This window comes from Pipistrellus hanaki, assembly GCF_964339955.1.
Source record: "Pipistrellus hanaki genome assembly, chromosome: 5".
In the NCBI taxonomy this organism is placed as follows: Eukaryota; Metazoa; Chordata; class Mammalia; order Chiroptera; family Vespertilionidae; genus Pipistrellus; species Pipistrellus hanaki.
The window spans coordinates 92,818,497-92,841,762 of NC_140507.1; the positions used below are offsets into that span (position 1 = coordinate 92,818,497).

At 41.4% G+C, this 23,266-nt stretch overlaps 2 protein-coding genes across 8 annotated transcripts in view; both read left to right on the forward strand.

The window, feature by feature from the left end:
• The window catches only part of TRPC3 (transient receptor potential cation channel subfamily C member 3), a 73,558-nt gene extending 64,005 nt beyond the window's left edge, over positions 1–9,553 (forward strand). For 5 of the 7 annotated variants that reach the window (XM_084885210.1, XM_084885215.1, XM_084885216.1 and 2 more), the window contains 2 exons: positions 5,203–5,278; positions 7,805–9,553. In XM_084885210.1, coding sequence (XP_084741336.1) covers positions 5,203–5,278; positions 7,805–7,947 — 219 coding nt within the window. In that variant the 3' untranslated portion in view covers positions 7,948–9,553. The remainder of the gene's footprint in view (positions 1–5,202; positions 5,279–7,804) is intronic. The other 2 variants (XM_084885212.1, XM_084885214.1) reach the window with 2 other exon arrangements.
• A 4,034-nt stretch (positions 9,554–13,587) lies between these two features.
• BBS7 (Bardet-Biedl syndrome 7) overlaps positions 13,588–23,266 on the forward strand; it is a 50,626-nt gene continuing 40,947 nt past the window's right edge. The window contains exons 1-4 of the mRNA XM_084885221.1: positions 13,588–13,781; positions 15,221–15,286; positions 19,690–19,752; positions 21,389–21,564. Of these exons, the coding sequence (XP_084741347.1) occupies positions 13,746–13,781; positions 15,221–15,286; positions 19,690–19,752; positions 21,389–21,564 (341 nt within the window). The 5' untranslated portion in view covers positions 13,588–13,745. The remainder of the gene's footprint in view (positions 13,782–15,220; positions 15,287–19,689; positions 19,753–21,388; positions 21,565–23,266) is intronic.

Genomic DNA, 23,266 nt, shown 5'->3' on the forward strand with positions numbered 1-23,266 from the left:
ATGAATAATTGCCTTGTATCTCCCCCTTCCCTTGGCTGAGGGACACCCCCTCCTTTCCACAGGGAAGGGAGAGAATAACCTCTGTCCCCCCTCCCATGCCTCAGCCTTTTTCCTGGTGGGGGTAAGGAGGCAGTATGTGTGAGTCCAGTACTGGTTTATGACTGTCACCAAGCCCTGAGGAGCAGTGGCTGCCCCCAACTGCTAGTGGCAGCTTAGTCCACATTTAGATCTTTTGTCCGTTTGGCTCCTTTTTCTTTTTGGCATATGGTGCCAGGTAGAGACCAAAATTTAAGTTTCCCACAGAGATAGTCCATTGTCTCAGCACTATTTGTTGAAAATAGTTTACTCTTCAAGCTAAATTAACTCATATACCTTTCTTTCTATAGGAATCTGCCTACACTACCCCCTAAACTTAATTTTACCCCTGATATGTTCACCCATCAGTGTGAACTGTTCCAGTCAAGTTCACTGTAGTAGAGGTTGTGTTCATTGTTACATCCTGACTCCCTTGCTCACTACCTGGCTCACTACCAGGCTCACAATCTAACTCACTACACATTAACTATCTGACTCACTACCTGACTCACTACCAGGCTCACTACCTGACTCACTACTAAGCTCACAACCTAGCTCACTAGCTGACTCACTTACCTGGCTCTCTACCAGGCTCACTACCTGGCTCACTACCTGACTCACTACCTGACTCACTACCTGACTCACTACCTGACTCACTACCAGGATCACTACCTGATTCACTACCTGGCTCACTACCAGGATCACTACCTGGCTAATGACATGACTCACTACCTGGCTCACTACCTGACTCACTACCAGGCTCACTACCTGATTCACTACCTGACTCACTACCAGGCTCACTACTTTTATTCACTACCTGATTCACTACCAGGATCACTACCTGGCTAATGACATGACTCACTACCTGACTCACTACCTGACTCACTACCTGACTCACTACCAGGCTCACTACCTGACTCACTACCTGATTCACTACCTGACTCACTACCAGGCTCACTACCTGGCTAACAACCTGACTCACTACCTGGCTCACTACCTGACTCACTACCTGACTCACTACCTGGCTCACTACCTGACTCACTACCAGGCTCACTACCTGATTCACTACCTGGCTCACTACCAGGCTCACTACCTGATTCACTACCTGATTCACAACCTGACTAATGACTCACTACCTGGCTAATGACATGACTCACTACCTGGCTCACTACCTGACTCACTACCTGGCTCACTACCTGACTCACTACCAGGCTCACTACCTGATTCACTACCTGGCTCACTACCAGGCTCACTACCTGATTCACTACCTGGCTCACTACCAGGCTCACTACCTGATTCACTACCTGATTCACAACCTGACTCACTACCAGGCTCACTACCAGGCTCACTACCTGATTCACTACCTGATTCACTACCTGGCTCACTACCAGGATCACTACCTGGCTAATGACATGACTCACTACCTGGCTCACTACCTGACTCACTACCAGGCTCACTACCTGATTCACTACCTGACTCACTACCAGGCTCACTACTTTTATTCACTACCTGATTCACTACCAGGATCACTACCTGGCTAATGACATGACTCACTACCTGGCTCACTACCTGACTCACTACCAGGCTCACTACCTGGCTCACTATCTGACTCACTACCTGGCTCACTACCTGACTCACTACCAGGCTCACTACCTGGCTCACTACCTGACTCACTACCTGGCTAACGACCTGACTCACTACCTGGCTCACTATCTGACTCACTACCTGACTCACTACTTGGCTCACTACCTGACTCACTACCAGGCTCACTACCTGATTCACTACCTGACTTACTACCAGGCTCACTACCTGATTCACTACCTGGCTCACTACCAGGCTCACTCCCTGGCTAATGACATGACTCACTACCTGGCTCACTACTTGGCTCACTACCTGACTCACTACGAGGCTTACTACCTGATTCACTACCTGACTCACTACCAGGCTCACTACTTGGCTCACTACCTGACTCAATACCTGGCTCACTACCAGGCTCACTACTGGCCGCAGAGTTAGTTCTGGGGTCTAGAGTCCACAGAGCCCAACTGGTTTTATATTTTACTGTGGCTGATAAGGTGGGCTTTTCCTGCTCCATAGCATGAGCACCTCTTGATCTGTCATTATTCTCTGTTACAGATCCTTTGGATCAACCCAGATCCTTTTACTTGACCTTGGCCTCTAACAGGTCACTTAGGTTCATAATTTCTGCTTCCTTAAACCTGAGGCATATTTTTCATTCTCCCGATACAGTAGTCCTCCTCATCGATGGTTTCACTTTCTGAGATTTCAGTTGCCTGCCGTCAACTGCAGTCCAAAAATATTATATGGAAATTTCCAGAAATAAACAAATCATAAATTGAATTGTGTGTTTTCTTACTAACATGATGAACTCTCTTGCCATTTTGCTCTGTCCCACCCAGGACATCACTCACCCCTTTGTCCAGGATAGACCTCTCACCCATAAGTCATTTAGTGGATTGACTAATCCACAGTCATCAGATGGATTGTGGAGGTGCTACAGTGCCTGTGTTCAAGTCACCCTTGGTTTTATAACGGCCCCAACGTGCAATAGTAGTGATGCTAGCAATTGGTTATGACAGAGAGAAGCTGGTAAGGGAAAATATGGAAGTTCTCTACTTAATAAGTAAAGAAAAAATGTCATATGCTGAGGTTGCTAAGGTCAACGGTAAGAATGATTCTTCTCTCAGTGAAATTGCCTAATTTATCAATTAAACTTTATTATAGGTTTTTATGTGTAGGAGAAAACAATATATATTCAGTTTAGTGATTTCAGGTATCTAGTGCGAGGCCTTAGAAGCAATCCCCTACAGATAAAGGGAGGCCTACTGTACCTGCACTTTAGTTCAGGCAATTTTTCTCTTCATTATCTTTCGTGACATTTGATATGTGCAGAAGAATATGTGTCATATAATAAGTTATGAGGTATAACTACCCGCACACCAATGAAGCCATCTCCTACCTGACAACATGATCTGGTCCCTGGCCCACACCTTGCCGCCAGGTAATTCTAGCCTGAAGTTGGGGTTTCTCACTCTGGTTTTCTTTTCAAATATAGGCTTATTGCACATATAGATAATCCCAAAAATGCATTAGGTAGGCTTCTTATTGAGCTTTATAGAATTATTTCATACTTCGTGAATTCAGTTTGAATTTTCCATTCAACATTTGTGCTTCTAAGATTCATCTTTATTGTTATGTGTGGCTATGGCTCATCAATTTTATTAGTGACCACAATGACATTATATTGTGTAACTTACCGTGATTTGTCTGGTCTCCTGTTGATACTTGTTTTGATTGTCTTCAGTTTTTTGTTTTATTTTGCTATTTTGGACAAGATTGCAATAAACGTTGTTTATGCTTCTTGGTCCACATACATGTATGAAGCTTCTCTACATACTAGACCAAGGTGTAGACAGACTTTCTGAGTGAAAGGCTATGCATGCAAAAGTTCAACTCCAAAAGAAAATGCCAAAGTGTTTGTCGAAATGGTCTATTTATACGCATGCCTCTAAAGCAGCGATTTTCAACCCGTGTGCCGCAAGACTCAGTAAAACATGGACTACCTGACTACTTAGTCAGGGCACTGGTGTCCTTCCCCTCATATTGTCAAATTAAAAAATGATAATAGCCGACACAATAATAGCAAAACAATAAAATCAAAAGTTTTTATCTCACTGAAAAACTTACACTGGATTTATAAACATATTCTCCTATATTGTCTTTTGAAGAATTTGAAATGCATGTGGAATTCACATTTAAGATGCATGTGGAATTAATTTTTGTGTGCCTGGTCTGAAGTATGGCTCCAGTGTGAATGAGTCAAAATCATACCTATTTTAGTAATTTTGGTTATTATTTTATGTGTGCCATGAGATGGAAAAGGTTGAAAAAGTATAAAATTTTATAAAAAGTATAAAAGCTCTGAAGTATAAAATTCCATTGATACCTATCCTTCCCAACACTTGCCATTATAAGATGTGTTAATTTTTCCCTTTTTAGATGTGAAATTCTATCTCCTTTTCATTGTAATTTGCTTTTCCCCAAGAAAATAGCTGAGGATTGTTTTATGTGCTTATTGACCATTCACTGTTCCTTTTCTGCATATGTCTCTTTTGCCATTTTTTCTGTTGGGTTGAGTTTTTCATATTGGATTAAAGTTCTTCATATATTTTGGATCCAAATTCATTATCAGTCACAAGTCTTGCCTATATTTTCTCCCAGTTTGTGGCTTGACTTTCTACTTTCTTCATGGTATCTTTATTAACAGAAGTTTTCATTGTAATGAAGTTGAATTTATTAATCCTTTCCATTGTAATTAGAATTTTTATCTTATTGAAAAACTCACAGCTCTATACTGAGTTTACAAACAGATTTTCCTATACTGTCTTTTGAGGAATTTGAAATGCATGTGGAATTAATTTTTTGTGTGTATGATAGGAAGTAGGGCTCCAGTGTGATTCTTTTCCATATAGGAAAACAATTATCCTGTAAGAGCATATATTTAGATTGAGTATATTTACACTATATATTGCTAGGAGAGGCAAGCATACAATATAACAGAATATATGGTATTTAAAAAACATAAAACACAATCTCTATAGTGATTAGTATATGTACAACACTTAAAGAAAAGGTATTGGAAGGACATACGCCAAAATGCCAACAGAGATTCTCTTCGGATGGTGGGATAGATGATGAATTTGTGTATTTCTTTGTTGTTCTCTGTATTTTCTAAGTTTTCCCTATTGAGCATAGATTTGGTTTTGTTTAAAAACAGGAACCACAGCAATGAGAAACAAGGTAATGTCTACAGATGACAATGATTGTCAACACACCTTAAAGATAAATTGTGTTGGAAAGAGAAACCATGAACTGAACTCTTCCACCTGAACCTTGTGTAAAGTTCCTTCTGTCCCTGGGGGTGGGATGGCATGTGCAGTCAGTCTCAGTAAAAGGTGGGAAAGGGTTACAGTCTGAAACCTGGGGTTCTTCTGCAAATAGTTACATAAAACGCCTCCCCCCTGGCCTGCTTGCTTTGCAGGAATGTAAAGCTCCTTGGAGAGCAGGGTGCCGTTGGTGACAGAATCATTTCTTCTTTCCCAACAGCAGATAATGAAAAGGCTCATAAAGCGGTATGTTTTGAAAGCCCAAGTAGACAAAGAGAATGATGAAGTGAATGAAGGTAAGCATCCCCGAACCGAGAAACATCCTTTGATAACTAAGTGCACAAACTTGGGAAACAGCACAGTGAAGGATCCTTTAAAAATCCAATCTCAGGGAGCAGGTTGGGTCCTTCCAAGATTGACAGGAGAATCTTACCTTACATTTCTAAAATGCTGTCTTTTTTAAAGAAACAGTTTTTAAAATGTCAGTCAGCGACAATTTATCTCCACTCCAAATGCCCTGATTCTTAGAATGTGAAGTCTGCCGTCTTTCTTTCAATTTCCTATTAACGTAAGATGGGAGTTTCAGTGAGTTCACACAAGTGTTAACATTTCCCCAGTGATGCAAGTGAAATAGTGGTTGCTGGGACAGAACCCACACTTCTTCAGACAGATCTTTATTTTGTTGTCCAAAAAGAAACCTCTAGCCCATTTTTCCCATCTGTTTTTCTCTTGCCTTCCACGTTTTTCCTTGGCTCCTTACTTCAATGTGCCTACTTTTCCAGGTAAATCCTAGGCAGCGCATCCATTGTGAACTAGAAATGTTTTCATCAAAGGCTGGGGTGTAGGCCAATGCCTGGAGTTGAAAAGAAATCAACCTGGAACAATAAGTTCAAATCTATAGTTTGCAACACCAGTCAGATGCAAATAGACCTATTGGCACTGTTAAGAAAAAAAGAAAAGAAAAAGTTAAACTCAACAAAACTGTTGCTGAGCTTTGAAACCAGTATTTGATTAAGGAAAGGACCCTTGCAAATCTGAGTCAATCCTGTGGCATGTGTCTGTAGAAAAGAAATCTGTAGAGATGTGAATGATAGCCAGCAAAAATCCAGTCAGGGGGACCTAGAGAGTGTGATGGAGGCAGGGCTGGACTGGGAAATTGATCAGTTCCGTCACTCCCTGAAAGCAAAACAAAGATAGGTGCTGGGGAATGGGGTGGCTGAGGCAGCATCAGAAACAAGGAGCTGTCTCCCACAGCCTGCACATGGGTGAAGGAGAATTGGCGCTGTGAACCAGGTTCTAACTAAGAAAGTGTATCACATAGTGGAACCAACTCCTGTTATAAATGAGGAAACTAAAGTCAAAAGAGGTTGGGTAATTTGTTTCCCCTAGTTGGCAGACTGAATACACTTAGTGTGCAGTGCCCCGTAACTCAGAAAGAGGGAGAAGGATACTGTAGGGAGGATATTGTGGGTTCACTAGGGTTCTGGAGTTAGAATCCCTAAAAATAAACAAACAAACAAACAAATAAATAAATAAATAAATAAATAAATAAATAAAATAAATTAAAAAAATGAAAAGATTCTGACCTTTATATAAATAATGAATGTAGAAATGGTACTTTAAAAACATCATAAAGATACCAGGAAAGATCGTGAAAGGTAGGCTTTACATGTGATTCTCATTAAAAAGCTGTTAAAGTGCTGAAACCAGTTTGGCTCACTGGATAGAGTGCTGACCTGTGGACTGAGGGTCCCAGGCTCGATTCCAGTCAAGGGCATGTACCTTGGTTGCAGGCACATCCCTAGTAGGGGGTGGGCAGGAGGCAGCTGATCTATGTTTCTCTCTTATCGATGTTTCTAACTCTCTCTCTCTCTCCCTTCTTCTCTGTAAAAATCAATAAAATATATATATATATATATATATATATATATATATATATTTTAAAAAGCTGTTAAAATGCCAATAATTTGAAGAATAATTTCTTGGATTGCTGAAATGATTTGAGATAAATTGCTGCTTCATGGTTCCACTTTCAAGATTAAGGGCTTATCTCCATTGCAATTATTTGCAAGAGAATCCAGTTTTTCTTTGCAATCGACAAATGCTCCAAATACTGCCAAGCTGAGTTCTGGGAACTGTTGTGTTTTAATTGCCAAAAATCTGCTGTAGAGACGCCCATGATGCCCACACAGCCAGTGTTGCCCTGGCCGAACATTAATTCACCATTGCTCCTCACTTCCTTACATGTCCACCCTCTGTGCACCACAGACTGATCTGTTTGTTCCTTGACACCAGGTTCATTGCCATGGCCTTCCCTAATAAACACTTAGGCTCCTTCTTTTTCCTTTCTTTCCCTTGCTTCAACCTGGACCTACATTTACTTCTTCCATGGCTTTGCCTGTTAAATAAATTGATTCATTGTTAGTAGCATTTTGTTTTGCTGGGATTCCCTTCCACACTGGCCACGGGAGAGTATCTCTGTAGGTGCCGACCTACATGGCTGAGGGAACCCAAGAGCCTTCCTATAGACGGGAAGGAGGCCCTGCCTCTAGGACAGAGGAGAGGGAAGCCACCCCGAATTCAACGCTGGCTGAGCCACAGGACGATATCCGCTTTCCTATTTAAAAACAGCTAGACTACTTTTATAGCTTTTTACAAAGGTCACCATATTTTTAAAGACAGACATGTTTTAAAGGGGAAAATCTATTTTGGTGACGTTATGGGGCAAATGTATTTATATCATAGGAATTTCACTCTTTGTCCTCTTCTAAATCCAAAGAGAAAATGACCAATTATGTGTTTCTTTCATACCAATACTTCAGGCGAACTAAAAGAAATCAAGCAAGATATCTCGAGCCTTCGTTATGAACTGTTGGAGGACAAGAGCCAGGCGACGGAGGAGCTGGCCATGCTAATTCACAAGCTCAGCGAGAAGCTGAGCCCCAGCTCGCCGAGGTGTGAGTGACGTTGAGCCTGGACTGCGGCTTGGACTATAGTGCAAATGTGGGCAATAATATTTCTAAGTATGAAGTACTTGAAAAACCATGGTGTACATGTTTAGTGTTACCTACCTTTATCATGTGAATCTTTTGAAAGTTAGGTCTTCATGATTTTACTGTTTTATCACATGTACATGGTCTTCATTGGCCTTGTCTGCCTTGGCATTACAAACAACGACACGATATTGTATGGGAAGGCCCGATGGCTGCCATTTTTGTCCATTTTAGAATGAACTCTACTACATCTTTGCACTATCTGTGGGCCTCCCAGAGACTGTGAGTAAGCTCCTTGGCGACAGGGACTATGTCTTACTCATCTTTGTGTCTCAGCATCTAGTACAGTGCCTGGTACAAAGGAGCGCGAAGTAAATGTTGTTGAAACCACCTGCACTGAACTGCCAACAAAGTACAAATACAAATAAAAGGCCAAAACTTTGTAGCACACCTTCTCTTGTCCAAGTGCTGAAGCATTGTTTTTTTTTTTTTTTTTTTTTTTTTTTTTTTTTTTTTTTTAAATAGAAACTGAAAACAACTGATAAGCAGCTATGACTTGATCAGATTTTCTTAGAATTTTTGGCATCACCAACAATCCTAGAACCTTTGAGCCTGGGGAAGAATTTAACCATGAAATGGATTAATAGAAAATATCATCATGTTGAAGTTTCATAGAATTGCTCAACGTAACTTATTAAAGATTTTTCTAAAGGATAGACTGTTTTCTGTCTTAGATTTTCATTTGTTGTTTTTCATGTGAATTTAGTCACAGGACAGGGAATTGTTTTAAGGGGGCTGTGTAGGGTTGTTATTTTGTTATAACCTCCTGATTTCTGCCTCTGCGTTTTGGAGGGCATGCTTCCGGGAAGAAATAGGGTAGAGCAGTGACTGTGGACCTGGAGCGGTTTGTCCAACCATCAGCGGGTGGATGTCAGTGCCCTTGGAGGCCTCTCCTTGCCATTGCTCACAATGCTTGGCATCATTTATCTGATCAAAACGTTGAGCTTATATTTTTTACACAAAACAGGTTGTGATGTATCTTCTCGGCTTAGTGTGTAACTGAGCTGAATGCTGGTAATATCTACAATGCCTCAGGGCTTTAGCAGGCCAGTAAGTTCCCTCATCTCTTCATAGACCATGAAACACTCAAATGCATTACTGCAGTTAGGCTTAAATGGCTTATAGAGTTATGCTTAACCTCCTGTTCCATCTGTTTGCATTAAGGCTGAGAGGAATACGAATTGTGACCAAACTCAAAGGTAGTTTTATAGGCCCTAGACATGGTTTAAAAGATGATACTTTAAGTTCATTGCTCTCACACAGCAAGGCTTTCTAGACATGAAGACAAAACGAGCATTAAGTAGAACCACATAAAACTCTTTAAAGATGATTTAATTTCTACTTCTTGGGATTTAAACAAATTAAAAAGAGAACTTTATACATTTTTGCTACCATTGTAGACTATTTCACTAACTTTTATGCTATTCTAATAGTACTTTGTCTTAAATGTTTTTCAGACTTTCTGTCTTTAATGTTATGCCTCAGAACTGAATAAAATATTGAATTTTTTCATTGTTATATGTTTCTCTACTATATTACAACAATACTCTCAATTTTACAGACTTATCTAGGACTAAGTGTGGACGTCTTAAATGGAATATTTAGTAATATTCCCATTTGGGGGTTGGGGAAATGTGTCAGATTCAGCTGGAGACATTTGGCGTAGGGTTCTCAGAGTCTTGAATAAAGATACAGCTAACAGCATTGTTTAAGTCCTGCCTCCCACAACTGTAGAACTCTCCACACAGATTAGATACCTTTCTTTCTGTTATGGGCTGAATTGTATGTGCCCTCCCCCCACCCCAGATTCACTTGCTGAAGTCCTAACCCCAGGACCTCAGAATGCGACTGAATATGGAGATAGGGCTTTAAGAGATAATTACATTAAAATGAAGTCACTAGAGTATGGCTTACTCTGATAGGACAGGTGCCCTTTTTAGGAGAGGATATTAGGAACCAGATGAAGAAAGAAGACAGGTGAGGTCACAGTTTGAAGATGGATAGAGGATAGAGGATAGAGGCCAAGGAATAGAGACCTCAGGAGATCAGTTCGGTTCCCTCCCGACACCTTGATCTTGTACTCCTGGCCAGTGAGATCCTGTAAAAAAATGAATTTCTGTTGTTGAAGCCATCCAGCTGGTGGTCCTTTGTTATGGTGTCCTTATCTTTCTAATACACCTTCCAATCCCCTAAATTCCATACAATTCTGCTTTATCCTATCTCCTCTATGTCTACTTTTCAATTTACTTCTAAAATTTATCTGTATTTTTGTTGAGTCTAAATTAATATATATTCTCCCAAATTGTTACAAAGCTAACCTATCTCAAGGTATTACTATTTATTTTAACGTGGTTATATTAGTCTCAGAAAAAGAATGACCGGGACAGCTTGTAACCTGGGCAAAACCTCAGATTCTTCTGTTGGAAATGATTTATCTTCCTAAGAAGCAACTCTCAGGGGTTTCTTTAAAAAAAAAAAAAAAAAAACAACACACACACACACACACACACACACACACACACATATATATATATATATATATATATATATATATATATATATATATATTGCCCTAGCTGATTTGGCTCAGTGGATAGAGCACCGGCAACTCTCAGGGGTTTCTTTAAAAAACAAAACAAAACAACACACACACACACACACACACACACACACACACACACACACACATATATATATATATATATATATATATATATATATATATATATATTGCCCTAGCTGATTTGGCTCAGTGGATAGAGCACCGGCCTGCAGACTGAAGGGTCCTGGGTTCAATTCCAGTCAAATTTTATTTATTTCAGAGAGGGAGAGGGAGAGATGGAAGCATCAATAATGAGAGATAATCACTGATCAGCTGCCTCTTTCATACCCCACACTGAGGATCAAGCCCACAATGTGGGCATATGCCTTGATAGGAAATTGAACCGTGATCTCCAAATTCATAGGTCAAAGCTCAGCCACGCCGATCAGGCTCAGGGGTTTAATTTTTTAAAATCAATATGTTTTTATTATTTTTAAAGTGTATATATATATATATATATATATATATATATATATATATATATTTAAATATATTTTATTGATTTTGTACAGAGAGGAAGGGAGAGAGATAGAGTCAGAAACATCGATGAGAGAGAGTCATCGATCAGCTGCCTCTTGCACACCCCCCACTGGGGATATGCCCGCAACCAAGGTACATGCCCTTGACCGGAATCGAACCCGGGACCCTTCAGTCCCCAAGCCGACTCTCTATCCATTGAGCCAAACCGGTCCCAGCTTAAAGTATATTTTTTTATTGATTTCAGAGAGGAAGGGGGAGTAGAAAGAGCTAGAAACATCAATGATGAGAGGAAATCATTGATTAGCTTCCTCCTGCACAACCCCTACTGGGGATGATCCCGAACCTGGGCATGTGCCCTTGACCAGAATCAAACCCGGGATCCTCCAGTGGCAGGCTGATGCTCTATCCACTGAGCCAAACCAACTAGGGCTAATTCTTGATTCACAATCATTTGTGAACTCTTCCCTAGCAGTTTACAGAAACTAGGGAAGGTACAGTATCTTATTCACCTACACTCTTTCTGGAGGTGGAGCACACTGTATGCATAAGGAAGGACTGATGGACAGGAGTCAAGGAATGTCAGCTCTGGTCAGATCCTGGGTCCCATAGGTCAGCAGTAGTTTGAGGATTCCTATGGCCTTTTCAGGAGGTCTCTGATTTTGAAACCGTATTTTCATACCACTAAAATGTTATTTGCCTTTTTCACTGTGTTGACATTTGCACTGATGATACAAAAGCCTTGGGAGGTTAATACTGCTGGTTCTTAAGCATGAGTCAAAGCAGTGGTTTCAAACTATAGCAGTAGTCTCTTATTCATTGTGCCCACATTGTCAGGAAACAAAATGTGGGCACGATGAATATTTTCATATAAAAATGTGCATTATGAAACAGTAAAAATTGTTTAAGTCTTCACTCTTTTTTTTTTAATTAATTTTTTTTACAGAGAGGAAGGAAGAGGCATAGAGAGCTAGAAACATCGATGTGAGAGAAACATCTATCATCTGCCTCTTGCACACCCCCTACTGGGGATGTGCCCGCAACCAAGAGCAACCAAGATACATGCCCCTGACCGGAATTGAACCTGGGACCTTTCAGTCCGCAGACCAATGCTCTTTCCACTGAGCCAATCCAGTTTTGGCAAGTCTTCATTCTTGAGTGTCTTTAAGTATTCTATGTAATGATATGGTCAATATGCATGCATCATTTCTATTGAATACCAAAGTACATGAGTTCTCTCAAGAAAAAGCACTGGTGTGATTATATTTGTGTTGCTACCTGAACTCATTTTTTTTTTCATGAAACATTTTTTTTGAAAGTACAATTAACAAATTATGATTATTTGGATTTGGATATTTGGATTCAATTCACTTTGTTGTGAATTGAAGAAGTAAACCTATCATTTCAAGGAAAACAATGGGTATGTTACCAATGTTTAAAATTTGAGCTTTTATTCACAAGTTAGAGTTTTGCAAAATTTGTATTCACCATCTGAGGTTGACAGCTTTCCAATACTTAAAATATTTTCTGATGAAATCCGTGGTGATATTAGTAAATAGGACTTTTGAATGTTGTATGATGAAGCCACATTCCACATTGCAACCAACTTTTCAAAAACTACCACTTGCTGAGTTTGCATCAAATTTTCTTCATATACTTAAAAAAAAAAAAAACCACACACACACACACAGCCAAAACTGGTTTGGCTCAATGGATAGAGCGTCGGTCTGCAGACTGAAAGATCCCAGGTTCGATTCCGGTCAAGGGCATGTACATTGGTTGCAGGCACATCTCCAGTAGGTGGTGTGCAAGAGGCAGCTGGTCGATGTTTCTTAACTGTCTATCCCTCTCTGTAAAAAATCAATAAAATATATTTTAAAAAAATTTGTCCAATGCAAACATGGCAAAGTATAATTAAAAACAAAACAAACAAACAGAACCCACACACATATACCAAATAGATTGAAAGCAGAGGTAGAATTGGGACTCCATTCATTTACTATCCTCGTGGACAGTAAATAGATTTGGAAAATGTTAATTTTTATAAAAATATTTAATGATTTTATTTTTAAACATTTTTTAAAGTTTCAGTTCCAATTTCTAATTCGGTAGATCCGTAGGGCCCTCAAAAGTTTGTAAGAATATTGTAAAGGGATCCTAAAGCCAAACGTTTGAGAACTGCTGCAATAAGCTAACGCCTATAACGGTGAACATACGTTGAGGAATCCTTTCCAATGTCGGAGAAATAGGTCGGAACGTGCCCGTCTTCACATCGATCCTTTTCATTCAAAAAGACTTTAAAAAGTGCAGCTCAGGGCAGCGGTGGGGTGGAGCCAAGACTGCGTCTCCGGTCTCCCCGGAAACCACCCTGTCACACTCAGCCCCTCTCGCCTCTGATTGGAACAGGCTGGGAAGTGGGCAGGGCTTTCCTTCCGTTGGCGGCCCATTCGCATGAGCGTGTTGACGTCACACCGGACGCCGTAGCCGAGGCCCGCGATTGCATCCCTCCCCCCGCCCCCTGCGGCCGCTGAGCCGGGGTCGCCCCTCCAAGGGACTCGCGTTGAGCTGTTGGGCTGTTTCCCTCGGAGGCCTAGGGTCTGGCATCTCTGCCCGGCGCGTCCCTGCCGCGTCATGGATCTGCATTTGCACCGAGCGGACTACGTGCAGGTAAACCGAGGGGCGGGCGGGCGGGCGGCGCCGGCGGCGGCCCGCTCCCCGGAGGCCGCGGTCGGTCCTCCGCTGACGTCCGTGCGGGAGCGGGCCGGTGGCGAGTGCGGGGCGGGGAGCTGCCCTCGGGTCGCCCTCCTCCAGGCAGCTCCAGCTCGTCCGCGACGGTCCGCGGCGTCTGGGAAGGAAGCTGGCGCCTCGGGCTCCGACGCGACCCCAGATCCCTCTGACCCAGAGTCCCCGTCTCCCCGTACCCTCCCGGAGCGCCCCTATTTCTTACTGTAAGCCGGGCCCATCCGACTTGACTGCAGCCAACAAGTACCGAATCCCCGTGGACATTCTGAATGGTCCTGTGATGGAGGAGGGTGCCGGGGCTCGGAGGAGGCAGTTGCTGTGGAAACAGCCGTGGCGCCGGCCGCGTTCCCTCGTCGGTTCCCAGTCCTGCGGCGCGGCCAGCCCGTGTGGCCGGCACCTGCCAGGGGGGTATGCTGAGCGCTCCCCGCCGGCTCTCGCCCGCCTCCCGCTGTCACCGCGTCCTACTTTGCTCATCTAAATTAAACGCTCCTGGAATAGGTCCCATTTCTCATCTCCATTGACCCCGCGGGTCTTTCCCCTCACTCCCCCCCTCCCCCCCCCCCCCCCCCCCGTCAGTTGCTCGGGTACTTGAAACAGCCTTCGGATTGGGCCCCACCTCCCTCCTGCCGTCCTTCATGTCCCTTCCTAGATTTATGTTTCAAAGTCCAAATCCAAGTACATGTTTTAAAACTGTAATACCACTCCCTGGCATGCAGAATAACGTTATAGATTTACACTGCCTGGGAATTCTTTATGGATTGGTTATTTTCTCCAACTTGTCTCTGGTCCTCCTCCCCTAGCCCTCAGTGCACCACTGGTGACAGTTCTCCTGGGAACAAGCCATTTTTCCTCTTCTGTACCTTTTGTAAAACCATCTTCAGCATCAGTTTTATTGGACATCATTGCCAACAGGATATTTTGTGTTTTAGCAAAAAAAAAAAAAAAAAATCTTTGTTGCCTTTTTAATAATTACTGTGTCCAGTCAAGATTTTTAAATTCCTTTACAAAAAAACACCTCTTTAATAACTGTATGAACTTGTAAAAGAAGGCTTCCAGAAATATTTTTTCATAAAGTAGCTTGTTAGTAAGATCACATACATAGACAAAAAGTTTTTTGACTTGACAGCATAAATTTTGACAGGTAAATTTTATTGTTAGGGGGTTATTTCCTGTGTTCTGACTTTTGTGAAGTATTTTATTAGGTAACAAGTACATCACTGATAGTAATAATTACTTTGTATCACTAATCATTGCAGTGAAAGTAAAACTCTCTGTGATCTGCATCTGCCGCTCCTGCTAATTTCTGATGTAGTGACTTAGAGGACAGTTGAGTGAACATTCACTGGGTGCTGCTGTGTTTCTAGGTGGGAGTGACATCACAGAAGACCATGAAGCTGCTGCCGGCCTCCAGAGGCAGCGCTCCACAAAAGGTACTGTAGAGATGCGATTTCTGTACATCTCCTTACCGCACAGAGAGGTTTGTGTTTCTTTCCTTAATGATAAACTGTTCTTTTTACAATGCTACTGTGAAAATGGCAATGAAGTTCTTTAGATTAGAACACAGGTTGAAATATCAAGTGACATTTACAAATAGTCATTTTCTAGAACATTATAAGTTTACTAATGACCCAGTGCATGGATTCGTGCACATTGAAAGGAAATTTATTAGAAGGTAGCTGGTGGGACAGGGCTGGGCGAGATGGGCCGGGCACACTCTGGAGCCAGTCTCCATAGTCCCTCCCCAGCATCTGCGGAGTGAGCAGGGGTCCATCTGGCAGGTGGGGTCCCTTGGTCTGGCCCTATGGGGATGGGTCCAAAACCATCTCTCCGACATCCCCTGAGGGGTCCCAGATTGTAAGAGGGCACTCTGCAAAGTTGCTGTCATACAGGGTGTGGAATGCAAATACAGTTTGCAGTAAACCAGATTTGGGGCGGCAGTGCCTCAGCAACAACATAACCCATGGCTGAAGGTGGGATTGTGCTGCCCCTGAGGAATTGGGGTCTCTCCTCTCTGGTTTCAGGGTGCATCACCTGAGAACTGCTGCTGCCAAGTCACTGCAGTTCCTGCATTGAGCGTCTGCCCCCTGGTGGTCAGTGCGTGTTATAGTGGTCAGTCAGTGGGACACTTAGCATATAAACCTTTTGTCTATATAGACTATATATATAGATTATGCACAATTAGTAAATAGTATAAGCAAACTTATTAAAATCGTATTATGTTTTTCTGGAATAATTTATGTGTATATGTGTGTCTGCCAGGGCAATACATTTTATTATAGAACTAGAGGCCCAGTGCACAAAATTCGTGCACGGGGGCAGGGGGTGTGTCTCTCAGCTCAGCCTGCACCCTCTCCAATCTGGGACCCCTCAAGGAATGCTCTCACAATCCAAAACTGCTGGCTCCCAACTGCTTGCCTACCTGCCTTCCTGATTGCCCCTAACCGCTTCTGCCTGCCAGCCTGATCACCCCTAACCACTCCCATGCCAGCCTGATTGATGCCTAACTGCTCCTCTGTCAGCCTGTTTGCCCCCAACTTCCCTCCTCTGCTGGCATGGTCACCCCTAACTGTCCTCCTCTGAAGGCTTGATTGCCCCCAACTGCCCTTCCTTGCAGGCCTGGTCCCTCTCAACTGCCCTCCCTTGCAGGCCTGGTGCCTCCCAACTGCTCTCCCCTGCTGGCCATCTTGTGTCCACCTGGGGGCAGGATCTTTGACCACATGGGGCAGCCATATTGTGTGTTGGAGTGATGGTCAATCTGCATATTACTCTTTTATTAGATAGGATAGAGGCCTGTTGCATGGGTGGGGGCCAGCTGGTTTGCCTTGAAGGGTGTCCCAAATTAGTGTGGGAGTTCCCTGAGGCATGGGGCGGGCGGCCTGGACAAGGGGCCTGTGGTGGTTTGCAGGCCGGCCATGCCCCCTAGTGACCCAAGCGGAGACCCTGGTATCTTGAATTTATTTTCCTTCTACAATTGAAACTTAGTAGCCTTGAGTGGAGCCAAGCCTCCTGCTTGCTCCATGATGTGAGGGCAGCCATTTCTGCTGGGGTTTATGTATCTTCTATAATTGAAACTTTGTAGCCTTAAGCAGAGGCCTGGACTGGCCAGGGTGTGTGGAAAGCTTGGCTTCTTCCATTGCCTGGGAAACCCAAGCCCTGCTCCTGCTCTTTGTGGCTGTAGCCATCTTGGTTAGATTTATTCTCATACTAGTGGGTGTGGCTCATGGGCATGGCTCATGGGCGTGGCTTGTGGATGTAGTGGAGTGATGGTTAATTTACATATTACTCATTTATTAGGTAGGATATCAAACATATCACATTTAGCCCTAGCCGGTGTGGTTTAGTTGGTTAAGTGTTGCCCCGTGCACCTAAAGGTCCACTATTCACAATTGGTCAATGTTTCTCCTTCTTTCCTTCCTCTCTCTCTCTAAATCAGTAAAAAACATACAACATGTCACATTTATTGGTGTTGCTGATCTCATCAGAAAAGTTAAGAATTTTGAAGCTATCAGTCTCACAGTGGCAGATACAAGTTTTCCAAAATACTGATTTTTACTTGAAAGCTCAAACTTCACCATATTAGCAAATATTGTCAGTGGTTTTCCTTTGAAATAATAAGCTCACTTCTGTCAGTTTAAGTCCATGAAATACTTGTGTGTTAATAACAACAATTGCTGGTTATTCTTTCATTGTTAAAAATGTTGTTTTTTGAGCAGAAAGTGGTTTGGCTCAGTGGATAGAGCGTCGGTCTGCTGACTGAAAGGTCCCAGGTTCGATTCCAGTCAAGGGCATGTACATTCGTTGTGGGCACATCCCCGGTGGGGGGTGTGCAGGAGGCAGCTGGTTGATGTATCTCTCTCATCGCTGTTTCTAGCTTTCTATCCCTCTCCCTTCCTCTCTGTGAAAAATCAATAAAATATATTTTTTAAAAAATGTTGTTTCTTGAAAAAAAAAAAATGGATAGTGTCCCTCATCACTCAAACAATTATAGAAGTGCTTTTTGTGAATACAGCAGACATGTTTAATGCACACTTCCTATTTTTTCACACTAAATATTAAAAAGGCATGTATTCAAGGGTCCCGATTTAATAAGATTTAATTATTTTTATTGCTTTATCAATGACATTCTTACATGAAACTAGATTGTTTTCCCCTTAACTCTCATTTGATGATGGAGATTACAGGTTACTGATGTTATTTCCCTAAAAGGTTCTTGTTGACTTCCATCTGTCTAGGAACCCATTTAGGAATAATACAACTACTCAAGAATTTGTAATAGATTGTTGTACAAATTCTTGAGTAGTGTATTGTCAAAAAATCAAAACTTTAAATATGTGTTTTTTCATCTTTTCAAAGATCTATGAATCTGAAAATGTGCACATAATTATTTGTGAATGCTCATTGCTCTAGGGAGAAAGTCCACATTTTCATCAAATACACAAAGGGGTTTGTGATTCCCTGTAGAAAGTTAAGAATCATGGCTTAAGAACAAAGTCTACACAATATCAACGTTACTATATTTGAGATTCATTTTATATCCTAATAGTAGGCCAATTTTATGCTTGAAAAGAACATTTATACTAGGATTCTTGGAATGAGTGACTTATTTATTTACGCAAACACACACACACACACACACACTCCTACATATATAAATAGACAAGAAGCCCAGTGCACAAGATTCATGCACGGATAGGCTTCCTAGGCCTACCCGGTGACCAGGGCTGATCAGTGGGGTGACCAGCAGTGTGATTAGGGCCCCTGCTCACACCTGCATTGGCTGCCCTGGTGGTACCTCCTCCCCACCCCCACCCCCAGCAATGATCAGGGCCTGCAGGCTGGGGGCAGCGCCTGTGTTGAGCATCTGCCCCCTGGTGATCAGTGCATGTGATAGTGACTGGTTGTTCTGCAGGTCATTCCACAGTTCGGTTGATTTGAAAATTAGGGTTTTATTATATAGGATGCTTATATATTAGATCAAAAGTAATTGTTTTTATAATCTATTTCTTTTGTCTTCTTGATCAGTTGCTGAGAAAGAGATGTTAAAATCTCCCTTTCTACTTATTTTTCTATTTATTTCAGAGTAATTCATTGGCCACATTGGATAATTGTTCATTGCTAGAGCTGGGTGATGGATACATGTGAATTCATTATGTTATTCTGTGTACATTTGCATATGTTGAAAATTTTCCATTAAAAAAGCTTAAAAAATAGCCGAAACCGGTTTAGCTCAGTGGTAGAGCATCGTTCTGCGGACTGAAAGGTCCCAGGTTCCATTCCGGTCAAGGGCATGTACATTGGCTGCGGGCACATCCCCGGTGGGGGGTGTGCAGGAGGCGGCTGGTCGATGTTTCTCTCTCATCGACGTTTCTAGCTCTCTATCTCTCTCCCTTCCTCTGTAAAAAAATCAATAAAAAAATAAAATAAAATAAAATAAAAAATAAAAAAGCTTAAAAAATATCAAATCAGTGAGTCACAGTTTATTTGGTAATGTTTTGAAAATTAATCTTAAAATGTTCTTATGCTTCAGTTAAGAAAAAAGGAAATGACCTCCCTGCCATCTCTGTCCCTATTCTCTTGTGCTTTTACATTGTAGGAACAGAACATATGACCACCTCCTTCCATAACCACTCTCCATGGTCTTCTAGTTAGCCTTTCCTATGATTCTTTGGAGGATTAATTTTTGAGGGGGTGTCCTAGATTTTCTGATTTCTGCTTTTAAAATCACATTTATATATTGAGAATGTTGTTTCCTCCATATATAGTTAATAGGAAATAATAATAATAATAATAATAATAATAATAATAATTGTAGATTCTTTTCAATCTATTACAGGTGGTTATTGGAGATCATGAAGGGGTAGTTTTGTGCTTTGGCATGAAGAAAGGAGAAGCAGTGGTATGTACAGCATTTTTAGGGGAAACAGTAATTTCAAAAGAGAAACACACCATTTATTGAATAATTCTAGGTTAAAAATTTTCTAAAGTTCAATGAAAAATGGGTTGTGAGGAAAATAGTTATATGAAGTACGAGGCTACAGACAGCACAAGAGTCATTTGTCGGCTGTTCATAAAACACCTTTGGCAGCCTGCGGTGATTTATTAGTTTTGTGTGCTGAGTAGTAAATTACTGCAAACTTAGGGACTTAAAACAACACACATTTATTATCTCAGTTTTCCTGGGTCAGGAGTCTGGGCTCAGAATTTCTCATGGCTGCAATAGAGACGTCAGCCAGGCCTTCTCCTTCCCAGAGCCCAAAATCCTGTTTCTAAACTCCGGGTTTTCGGCAAAATTCAGTTCCTTGCTATTGAAGGACTGAGGCCCCACCTTATTGCTGTCTGTAAGCCGGAAGGGGGGGTGTCCCAACTTCTGGAGGCCCCGCAGTTCCTTGCTGTGGGCTGCTCTCCCGGGCCCTCTCACAGCATGTGACCTATTGCTCGGAGCAGCAGGAAAACCTGCCAAGTCTCTAAGATGCAGGCTTACATAACATAGTGTTCATGGAGTGACTGTCCATCACCTTTGCCACTTCATGTAACCTAATCAATATCATATCCACAGATCATAATTTATAAGTAATGAGTTTGAGATGGGAAGTCTAATATTCATTATACTTTATATGGGATTTACAAAAAGATAAAGTGAAAACTATCAGAAAAATTATATTTCCATTATTCACATAAACTCTCAGATGTTTTATTTTTATTATTATTATTTTTTTAAATCCTCACCTGAGGATATTTTTCCATTGATTTTTAGAAAGAGTGAAAGAGAGAGGGAAACAGAGCGAAATACCAATGTGAGAGAAACACATCAATTGGTTGCCTTCTGCCCTGCCCAGGGAGGAGCCTGCAAGTGAGGTATATTCCCTTGATCAATCCTGAACCTGGGACCCTTCGGTCTGTAGGCCTGCGCTCTATCCACTGAGCCAAACCAGCTAGGGCATCCTCTCAGATATTTTAAAGTCACAGTAGAGAAGAATCTGATGCCAGTAATAAAATAGAAAATAAGGAAGAAATTTTTACCAATGTTATTTCCCACTTAATAGAGAAGTAATAAGTATGTAGTTATTTATACTACTGACATTTATAAAAATTATAAAGAAACTAGAGAGGTTCGTTTTCAAAAGATTTAGTGTAACAGCATGTTACTCTTGTGAAAATGCAGATTCTCATCTATAGATCGGGGTTGGGCCTGAGATTCTGCACTTTTTACCAAGTAGTGATGGAATGCCGCTGTTCAGTGAACTCTATAATACTTTGAGTTGCAAGGGTTTAGATTTTAATGATGTCACTGAAATATGTGTAGGAAAAATATTACAAAATTTTAAGATATTTAGCAAAAAAAAAAACACACAAAAAAAAACCCAAAAAAACCCAAAACCCAGAAGACCTACTGAAATCATTTGCATCTAAAAGTATTTTTCTATAGTAGAACTATAATATTTTTGTAAATTTATAATCCCAGCATATTTACAATAAAAGAAAATGCTTTTAGTAACTTTGTCTACTTAATTTCATCCCAATGATTCCTGTAGGCAGTGTTCAAGACTTTACCAGGGCAGAAGATTGCAAGACTGGAGCTAGGAGGCATTCTTAACACACCCCAGGAGAAAATTTTTGTTGCTGCAGGATCCGAGATTCGAGGCTTCACAAAAAGAGGAAAACAGTTCCTCTCTTTTGAAACAAACCTCACTGAAAGCATTAAAGCTATGTATGTTTATTCTCTTCTTTAATATTTCTTTTTACATTTTTAATGTCTTGGAAAGGTGACAAACATTTGATTAAGTATCATATCGAAACAGGTTTTCTGGGAAATAAAATTGACTAAATGTATTTTATTTATTTGGAAATTAAATTTGACCTTGAATCAATATAAAATCAGTGGGTTATTGAAATGTTTTCTTGTTAAGGCTTTTATAGTATTTATACATTTATTCTGTTTTCTTTTAATATATTTTATTGATTTCAGAAAAGCAGGGAGGAGAAAGATAGAAACATCAATGATGAGAAGGTATCATTGATCAGCTGCCTCCTTCATGCCTCACATTGGGGATCAAGCCTGCAACCCAGTCATGTGCCCTGACCGAGAATCTAACTGTGACCTCCTAGTTCATAGGTTGATGCTCAACCACTGAGCCATGCCAGCTGAACTACATTTATTTTTGACTGGTTGACTCAGTTATGATTTATAATCAAGGGATAAAAGAAAAAAGTGGAAGAAATCTCTAGATATTTTAGTTTCTGTTTGTTTGCTGTCTCTGATAGTTCCAATTTCAAGGTAGCATCATTTTCTTAGAAGGCTAGCCGTCAAAGTTGATGACTACCAATATGGTATAATTTTAGGTGAATCAGGTAAGACTCTAAGTGAAAAATAGCTCTTTCAGTGGTTTCCTGATGCAGTTAAAACTTTAGATTTTGAATCTTGGAAAGATCTTTAAAGTTCAATCTCATCTACTGTTTCTCAAACCTGCTACTTAGGAGAAGCCCCTAGAAACTTGAATCAAGAGATTCTTTGCCTGGCCAGCATGGCCCATTGCTTGAGCTTTGGCCTATGAACTAGGAGGACAGGGTTAATTCCCATCAAGCACATGTCCTGGTTGCCTAGATTGTAGCTTGATCCCCAGTAAGGGGAATGTAGGAGGCAGCCAATCAATGATTCTCTCTCATCATTGATGTTTCTGTTTCTCTCCCTCTCCTTTCCTCTCTGAAATTAATTTTTAAAATATATTTTAATTAATTAATTATCTTAAAAAGAGAGATTCCTTGTCCTATGTTGTACCTGCAGAATCAGAATTATTAGGAGTAGATTAAAGAAAACAGTTCTTCATCTGAATCTGATGCAGCCACTATGTGTAAGCAGCCAGACCTCGGTTCGAAAAGCACTGATTTAGTCCAGAGTTCTGTATACTCGCATACCCTGACTTCAGGGCTGGAGAACTTGAGCTTGGTGAGATTAGATAAGAAGTGAACAATGAGGTGGAAGTACTTCAGTGCTTTAGCAAAATACAATACTTTTGAAATGCTTTTGTAGATAGACATGGCCAATGAGGATTGTGAAATACAACAATCAAATAATACAGTAATTATTAGCATACCTCCACACTTGGAAAGCTGTGTGGAGCCCTATCTGGTTTGGCTCAGTGGATTAAGTGTCTGCCTGTGGACTGAAAGGTCCCAGGTTTGATTTCAGTCAAGGGCACATGCCCAGAGTCCAGGCTGAATCCCCTTTGCGGGGAGGAGAGGAATGCAAGAGGCAGACAATTTTATCTTATTTAAAATAAAAATGTATGCTGAAACTGGTTTGGCTCAGTGGATAGAGCATCGCCTGCGGACTGAAAGGTCCCGGGTTCGATTCCAACCTTGGTTGTGGGCACACCCCCTACTGGCAGCTGATCGATGTTTCTCTCTCATCG